Here is a 9,065-nt window from a genome sequence, read left to right on the forward strand (position 1 = left end):
CGAGACTCGCGCTCTGACGGGCGCCTTTCGCGGACGGCTACTATTGGCTGCGAGCGGCACGATCCCGCCCCTTAGCGGCGTGGCCGGGAGTCTCCGCCCCCATTCCCCCCCGTCGCCCCCCACCGCCGCACCGCCCCCTCCCCCGTGCCTGTCAGTGAAGGTTCCCGATGGTTCTGGAAGGAGGCGGTGCCGGGCGTATATAAGCCGAACGGGCGGCGCGGAGCGCGCACTAGTGAAGGCAGAAGAGTGCGGGTAGAGCACGTTTGCGGCTTTAGTGAGGAGATCAGCAGCCCTTCCCCCCTGCAAAGGTGAGCGGTGGAGGCGGCTGTAGCAGTAGCCGGTTGTACGCAAGGGATGGCTCTTCTGAGGGAGATTTTTCCTTTCGGATTGCAGTGGCTGGTGCACGCCTCCGCGTGGTGCTGCTGCTGGGGGTGCGGGGCAGGCGGGGGGGGGTGATACGGGGAACCGCGTGGTGCGGGACGTACCTTTTCTCCTTCCCGCTTCGGTCCCCGTTAAAGGTGAAGGGGGCTCGGAGCGGTGCTGGACTGGAAGCCTGGGTATGGCTGAAGCGGGGGGTGCTGATGTATCTGAAGCCCGCATATTTATGTTTTTCTGGAGATGGCGGAGCGGGGGGGAACCGGCGGGCATTCCCAGTGTATGTGGGGGGTTCCTCCGCTAGCAGAGCTGGGGGAGGGGGGCATGGGGGGCAGGTAGAGGAGGCAGTTTCTTGCCGAGGGGTGTACCTTTAGGACTAGCTCCCTCTTCGCAGGAGTACAGGGGAGGTGACCCGCTCCGCTTCGCTACGAAGGGGTAGTCGCGGGGGGTGGGGGGGGCGACGACACTCGACCAGCGAGGGAGCTCTGCTCTCAATGAATGGGCGCTCGGCCATGAGAGCGCAAAATGGAGGAATTGTGGCGGGCGGTTCTGATGGGGAAGGCGGCTAAGGCGCGCGTGGGGAAGGAGCGGGGGAAGGGGGCGGCTCGGCAATGCACCCTGGTCGCGGGGGGGGGGTGGGGTGGGGTGTGTGTGCGCGGTGCGCGGGGCTGATGCTGGCGGGGGGGGGGGGGGTGGAGGAGGGGGCGGGCGGGGAAGGCTCTGGCAGTTTCTAGAATCTTTCCTGCTTCCGAGGAGAGCCTGCAGGGGGCGCTGCGCAGCTGCGCGCGGGGAGGCGCTCGAGCCCGGCGGCTCCGGAGTCGCTTAACGGGCGCCGGCCTGACTGGGGCGTTTGGAGCCGCGTCTGATAGCTAACCGATTTATTTTGTTAATTCTTACTTGGTTAGCCTTGTCTTTAAGGATTACAGTATTGCACTTGGTGTCCATTCATTTTGTAGCGATTAAAGTGGGATGGTTGGAGAGGTTTTCCTTTTTGAGTTGAGTCTGTAGTTCCTGAGCTTTGACTTACGCAGAGGATATCCTAGGCAGCAGGTGGCCAGTCAAGTTCGGATAATATATCTGTGTAGGACAGGGTAATGACTTCGGCTGGGCTGTATTGGTACGTAAGTTACAGTTGTGGATAGCGTCTGCATCTGAAGATAATAATTGTATGAGCAAAATGTGGATGTGAGAAAAGGAAAATACTCCAAGCAGGGACTTCTACTGTGAGAATCGGCTGCAGAGTAATGTATTTAACCTCTCAAATGCCAGGCTAAGTTCTTGGTTGCATTTTTCTTCTTTTGTAACGTTTGCTTGGTCTGTGACAAGGGGAAGGAGTTGTACACTAATCTATAAATTAATGGAGGGGAGAGGAAAAGTTCTATGCTAACCCTAAATAGTGCAAACCAAAGTTAATGTAAAGCAACTCTGTAGTTAAAATTTTGTATCTAGTTTCTGCATTCCTTAAAATTGCTGAATTCTTACTTGCAGGAAATAAGATGGGGGGGGTGTTCTTAACGGTGCTGTATTTGAAACCACGTAGTTAAATATCTTTATTTCAGGGTTGCATTGCCATTGCCTGCAAAAGGGTATGCACACCAAGCTGTTCGGATGGGATTTCAACTCCCTCTCTCCTTACAGATGCCGGAAGCTGTGCAAACTCAAGACCAACCAATGGAGGAGGAGGTGGAGACTTTTGCCTTCCAGGCTGAGATTGCTCAGTTGATGTCTCTGATCATCAACACTTTCTACTCCAATAAGGAAATCTTTCTGAGGGAGCTGATTTCTAATTCGTCAGATGTAAGTACCTTAACTCCTAGACTGGTCTGTGTCAATAAGACTACTGAAATTTTTAGGAATAGTCAGGGAATGTTAAAGCCTGCCTTTTCTCTTGCAGGCTCTGGACAAGATAAGATATGAGAGCTTGACTGACCCAAGCAAGCTGGATTCTGGAAAAGATCTGAAAATTAACCTGATTCCAAACAAGCATGATCGCACTCTGACCATTGTGGATACAGGCATAGGGATGACCAAAGCTGACCTGGTCAACAACCTTGGTACTATTGCCAAGTCTGGTACCAAGGCTTTCATGGAAGCACTGCAGGCAGGGGCTGATATATCCATGATTGGTCAGTTTGGTGTTGGCTTCTACTCTGCCTACCTGGTTGCAGAAAAAGTGACAGTGATCACCAAGCACAATGATGATGAGCAGTATGCTTGGGAGTCATCAGCTGGAGGATCTTTCACTGTCAGACTTGACAATGGTGAGTATTAGAAGTTTTTGCTCAAGTATGCTTCCTAAAGGTTTCTGGCATTCAGATAGCTACTCTGCATTGAAAAAGACAAAACCAAGAGGTAAAACGGGTAGTACTGGTCATGTGATGGATTGATCACAGGCATATCTGTTCTCTTACTCTTCCAGTTTGAGTAACTATTGATAAGGGATATGTGATACATTAAGGGAATGCCTGAAGTAAGTGGCATATTACGATAAAGATCAAGCTTTCAGAGCTTATACATGGACACACTTCTGTAGACTCCTACAAACAACTCTACATAAGAAACATAATGGTGACACATGAACAGACTAATTGGTGAAAAACTCCTTGAGGTTATTTGAAATACATGCTGGGTACAGTAAGGTTGAGGAAGTGTCTGTAAGGCTGGTTCTGTACACAGAACCTTACATTTTCCCAGTGGTGAAGAAATTACTAACACAGGAATGGCTTTTTAAAGAAGGTTTATTTTAGAATTGGCCAAAGCCTAGTCTGCTACTACACAAGTAAAACCTGTAAACTCCATTCTAGGTGAACCTTTGGGTCGTGGAACAAAAGTCATCCTGCATCTTAAAGAAGATCAAACTGAATACCTGGAAGAACGGCGAATCAAGGAAATTGTGAAGAAGCATTCTCAGTTCATCGGCTATCCCATTACACTCTTTGTAAGTACCTTGCTGGAAGTAATCTAAGTATTGCCAACTTAAGTGAATCTTTGAAATTTGAGAAAGAGCAGTCCCTGTGTATTTTGTTAATTAAAATTGTTACAGATGTTATATGGCTGTTGCTCTTCTGAAATGCCATTATGTTACTTATTTTACGAAAGTAAAAAATGTGTTTTATCAAGCCAGTAATATCACTGTTTCCAAACCATTCAGTAAATTAACTGCATTTTGATGTACTGTTAATGGCAATGCATTGTGATGAAACTAAGTAGCATAAACTGCCACATAAGCCATGGAAACAAAATACCACTGGTCTCTTGGGACCCAGAATGTAAGTCCGTAGTTGAGTCTAGGAGGAAAACTTGACATCACGTCCATGTAGTTTCTAGCTTTGTGAGACTACAAGAGATACATTAGGGCTGTTAAGGGTACAAGTTCTAGGTTTCTCAGTTCAACTAATGATCTCTTTTGTAGGTGGAGAAGGAACGTGATAAGGAGGTGAGTGATGATGAGGCTGAGGAAAAAGAGGAGGAAAAAGAAGAGAAGGAGGAAAAAACAGAAGATAAACCAGAGATTGAGGATGTTGGCTCTGATGAAGAGGAGGAAAAGAAGGATGGAGATAAGAAGAAGAAAAAGAAGATTAAGGAGAAGTACATCGATCAGGAAGAACTCAACAAGACCAAGCCCATTTGGACCAGGAATCCAGATGACATAACCAATGAGGAGTACGGAGAATTCTACAAGAGTCTAACTAATGACTGGGAAGACCACTTGGCTGTCAAAGTAAGTTCTTATTCCTCAGGCACAATTGGTTTTGCCACTATAGCTGGAAGCTTGCTAAACATGCTACTGAACTCTGATCCATTGCCTCAGAGCTTACTGTGATAAGTTGCTTAGTATATGGAGTGATACTGTTCTTTTGAACACTTCTGCTAGGTGAGGGTGACACTTCGTGCTACAGTTACTCTGGCCGCTGTTAGGGCTGTGTTTGTAACAATCAAATCCGTATTTCGGTTCATTGTATGTGAAAGTGCAGATGCCTCCCCAGTTTGTAGCTTAGTTATCTAACTGAAAGATTTCAAGTAAATGTAAATTCAATTCTTTGGGTTTATAGCTTAGTTTTGAAAATGCCTACTGCTAAAGGAGATGAGTAAGTGAGAAGTACTTGTCCTTTTTGAGTGTCTATATTGGGAAGTGCTGTAAGAATACACATGCTTCATGAAGCCTAGTATATAATATAGGGAACTGAACATGTTTTCTGAATTGGTCTACTTGCCTGGTAACAACTGACCAGAACTTAGATCTGTTTGTCTGGAGAATGGGCTTGTTCCTGATCAATGCCTTGCCTACTGTGCTGAATTTTTTTCCTGAAATCTCAGATGGTTACTGTTGGCCTTCTGTGTTTGAAGAGCTGTTAGTGTTACTAAAGTGAGCTGTGCAAACTGAGTAAAATGATAAACTTATTTTCTCACAGCACTTCTCCGTGGAAGGACAGTTGGAATTCAGAGCTCTCCTGTTTGTCCCGCGGCGTGCACCCTTTGATCTGTTTGAAAACAGGAAGAAGAAGAACAACATAAAGCTGTATGTACGCAGAGTTTTCATCATGGACAATTGTGAGGAACTGATCCCTGAATATCTGAGTGAGTATATTTTTGAGGAAAACATTTCTCAAAATACTAGAGAAACTGATAAGCAACTTCATCATTTCCCTTCATATTTAAACAAATCTGGGAGGGGGAAGACTGAGTCCTAAACAGAGCTAATCAGGAAGTATCTGAACAATTGAAGAAAGTACTGTTTAGTTTGTGTTTAGAATTCTGTAGAAACAAATCCATAATTTTGAAAGGGCAAAGCCACATAGGAGGTGAATGGTAATCTTAATTTGTTTGATACCTGGAAAGCTAATTCTCACCTTTATCTTCCAGATTTCATGAGAGGTGTGGTAGACTCTGAGGATTTACCTCTGAATATTTCTCGTGAAATGCTGCAGCAAAGCAAGATCCTGAAGGTGATCCGGAAGAACTTGGTGAAGAAGTGCCTAGAACTTTTCACTGAATTGGCTGAGGACAAGGAGAACTACAAAAAGTTCTATGAGCAGTTTTCCAAGAACATCAAGGTTGGTAGTATTTCTGCTTAATAGCATTAAGAAGACTGTAGAAGCTACAGATTTTTGTTATGTCTGAAATAGTAAACTACCACAGTTCAGAAATTTTCTTCTATTTTCATAGCTTGGTATACATGAAGACTCCCAGAATCGCAAGAAGCTCTCAGAATTACTGAGGTATTACACATCTGCATCTGGTGATGAAATGGTTTCTCTGAAGGACTACTGCACTCGGATGAAGGAAAACCAGAAACATGTCTACTACATTACTGGTGAGTTAAAAATGAAAATTGTCTGTAAATGCAGGTACGTATGTAGGGTTATCTTTTTGGAGTTAGAAAAATGGAAAATAACTGGCAGTTCTCTCAGTGAATTTAGAAAGAAACTAGGCTTTTTAGTGAAAAAAAAATATTTCAAAAGTACCAATGTAATTCATTCTGTAAAAAACATTACATTTTCAGTCTCTGGCTAAGTTGCCCTGCTTTCCAGAACATTAGTTGAGGTGTCAGTTGAGTACATGGAGAAACCTTAGCATGTCTCCTGACAAGACAGAATTTCCTGTGTAACTTATACTGAATTTCTTCAGTCCAATGAGGACAGTAGAAACAGCTACAGATAATGACCTGTAGACTGTAAACTCTCCCTTTGCAGACTTGCTGGGAGTGCTGCTCACTATGTTCCCTGTTGATAAAACTGACTGCTTCAGTGCTGACTGCTGTCCTTGGTAACTAAACCATTCATTGAGCTGTAATAGAATAGTTGCTCTTCAATTACTGCCTTGGTCTTGAAATAATAATGCTCAGTGTTAATTGCTGCCACCTTGAGGCTGTGGGGGAACCCAGTTTAAGGTTGTGAAGTGCCCCTTGCACAGCTAGCTTACCCACCATTTTCCCCTGTAAGCCCAGAAAGTATGCTTTAGAGCCTTTGAGGGGCCTTTTAAGATAGCTTGAGCTAATAAATTTGGCAAGGAGTATCTGAATTTCTAAGACCTAATGCTCAAAGCAGTTTGTTTAACTCTTTGGCCATCAGATACTAAGGCTTTTTTTAAAAGGTAAATGCTGCACAGGGCTTCTCAGTTTTTTCCTTGGCAGGAATGGGAAGCAATTCTTACCTGGCATTCCAGAGATGTAAATCTACTTTCAAACCAGTGAAGTACTCCAAGCTGTGGTGTCAGTTAGAGTCAAGTCTCCTGAGGCCAGCCTAATCTTTGCAGTAGCTTGTCATACCTGGTTTGTGCCTGTTTTTTTTCCCCTGAACATGGAGCATCTCTGGAAATGTTGCATAGGCTCTTCCAGAAAATAAATGTGCTGCCACATGAGTGCTGAGGCTCAGACCACAACTGTGGCGTTCTTCTTGCAGGTGAAACAAAAGATCAGGTGGCCAACTCCGCTTTTGTGGAGCGTCTTCGCAAACATGGCCTGGAGGTGATCTACATGATTGAGCCTATTGATGAGTACTGTGTGCAGCAGCTGAAGGAATTTGAAGGCAAGACCCTGGTTTCTGTAACAAAAGAGGGTTTGGAGCTTCCAGAAGATGAGGAGGAGAAAAAGAAACAGGAGGAGAAGAAAGCCAAGTTTGAGAACCTCTGCAAAATAATGAAAGATATCCTTGAAAAGAAAGTAGAAAAGGTAATTAGTAGTACTCTGTAACAAGTTGTTTAATGATCTGAAAGGAAGTTGCTGCAGAGAAGGCTCAGATGACAATCTGTTACAATTGCCTTTTCTGGAAGAGATACAATCTCCCTGCAGGATACAGTTTTATAGATACAAGGTGTCTGTTTTGGGTTTTAGCAAAGCTAAGTGGTTTTGTTGGTATTCCAAATTCTTTAGCTCTGTCTCATGAGTCTGAGGTCTTTTACGATTTGCAGTAGCATTTCAAAGTTGAACCTTGGTTAAATCAGTGGGGTTGAGTGTATCTGAAATGTTAAATTACAAACTTCTGCTTTATGTTTGCTTTCATAGGTTGTTGTGTCCAATCGTTTAGTTACTTCTCCATGCTGTATTGTAACAAGTACATATGGCTGGACTGCCAATATGGAGAGGATCATGAAAGCACAGGCATTAAGAGACAACTCCACAATGGGATACATGGCAGCAAAGAAACATCTGGAGATCAATCCTGATCATTCCATCATTGAAACCCTGAGGCAGAAGGCAGAGGCTGATAAGAATGACAAGTCTGTGAAGGATCTTGTCATCTTGCTGTATGAGACAGCACTCCTGTCCTCTGGCTTCAGTTTAGAAGATCCTCAGACACATGCCAACCGCATTTATAGGATGATCAAACTTGGCCTGGGTGAGTTAGAAATCTGTCTCCAGTAAACTCCAGGTGTGGTTACGTGCACTCGCAGGGTACCGAGTGTTCAGAGATCACATTCTGGTTTCTTTGTACTTGTAGAAAAGGGGGGGGAACCCTTGGATGGGTTGAGGTGCCAAGGAGAATAATAAAGCTTTGGGTTCTGGTGTTGGCACTGATGGTACGTGTGTTTCCTCAACAGGCATCGATGAGGATGATACTGCTGCAGAAGAAGCCAGTCCAGCAGTTACTGAGGAGATGCCACCTCTGGAAGGAGATGATGACACATCACGCATGGAGGAGGTGGATTAAAACAGTTTACAGGAACTCATGAATGTTTCCTTGGCTACTATGAATAAGTTATATTTTGTATATTATGAATGTTACCTGCCAAAAAAAAAATCTTTGACACTTTGTCTGCATTCCCTCTTTATATTTATTTTCAAAGATGTTATACCTTTATTTTTGTTACATTGCTTTTTCAGCTGATGTGAGATACAAATGCCATTGAGGGAATATTTTCTTTAACACTGTACAACCCTAAACAGGCAAGTAAGGAGTAGTTATTTTTGTCTGTATTAGCTGGTTGCAGGTGGCAGGGTTTTTGACTTATTCTTAATTGCCAGAAATGTGGGAGAGAAGTAACAAAGATGGTATGACATCAGGATGTTCAAGTTTGTTTAGTGTTGCACAGCTCTTCAACTCTAAATATGTTTTAACATACAGTACCTAGTAACTAGGTATCTAGGAGAGCTGAAATACTTGGGGAAGCTTTAACCCTTTTGCTCCTAACAAGGTCTTGATGTTTAAAGTTGTTTTTTATACTGTTTAAGGATTCTGGATTGCACTCTACCATAGAATAGAATCCACTGTAAATCTCTATTGTGACTTATGCAACTCTGCATGTACAGTTCAAACCTAGAACTGTAAGAATAAAAGTGTTAAGGATGAGGCGTGTCACTGACTTGTCTGTTCATGGCAGAGCAAAACCTGCTATTATTGGTGTCAGTTGCTGCTTTGGATCTTGAGTATCGCTTGCTGTCTTGTTACACCAATAATTAATCCTGCATGCTCTGCAGCGTCACCACAAACCAGTACCATGTAAAGGTAGAAAAGTTGGGCAGATCTTTAAGATCTCAAGACAATTTTAATCTTTGAAAAAGTGATGTGATTATTTGCCTCAAGTGTGAGTTGAGTGATAACTCCAGCAGTTTTTTGGAGACTGGAAATGGAGCTACACGCCTTCTAAAGCTGCAAGCCTGATGCTTCATGGGGTACTGAGGTGCTGAGTTCTGCATGTGTAGTGAGTCAGCACTACACCACACAGGCTCTCAAGAAATGACTAGGTCATGC

The 9,065-nt window shown here is 44.0% G+C and overlaps 1 protein-coding gene across 1 annotated transcript; it reads left to right on the plus strand.

Moving 5' to 3' along the window:
• The first annotated feature begins 2,013 nt into the window (after positions 1 to 2,013).
• On the plus strand, positions 2,014 to 8,663 carry HSP90AA1 (heat shock protein 90 alpha family class A member 1). Its single transcript, XM_010304210.2, has 10 exons — positions 2,014 to 2,172; positions 2,270 to 2,636; positions 3,180 to 3,313; positions 3,788 to 4,096; positions 4,788 to 4,953; positions 5,239 to 5,429; positions 5,542 to 5,689; positions 6,777 to 7,045; positions 7,379 to 7,712; positions 7,915 to 8,663. Exons 1-10 carry the CDS (start codon positions 2,014 to 2,016, stop codon positions 8,022 to 8,024), a joined length of 2,187 nt encoding a protein of 728 aa, XP_010302512.2. The 3' UTR covers positions 8,025 to 8,663.
• The last annotated feature ends 402 nt before the right edge of the window (positions 8,664 to 9,065 follow it).

This window comes from Balearica regulorum, chromosome 5 (assembly GCF_011004875.1).
Source record: "Balearica regulorum gibbericeps isolate bBalReg1 chromosome 5, bBalReg1.pri, whole genome shotgun sequence".
NCBI lineage: Eukaryota > Metazoa > Chordata > Aves > Gruiformes > Gruidae > Balearica > Balearica regulorum.

Bases quoted from the DNA above. Each gene is read 5' to 3' on its own strand.
- HSP90AA1 (XM_010304210.2), top strand. From the start codon at position 2,014: ATGCCGGAAGCTGTGCAAACTCAAGACCAACCAATGGAGGAGGAGGTG. The intron at 4,097-4,787 runs GTAAGTTCTTAT...ATTTTCTCACAG, and splicing joins AAGACCACTTGGCTGTCAAA to CACTTCTCCGTGGAAGGACA. The intron at 5,690-6,776 runs GTGAGTTAAAAA...TTCTTCTTGCAG, and splicing joins ACATGTCTACTACATTACTG to GTGAAACAAAAGATCAGGTG.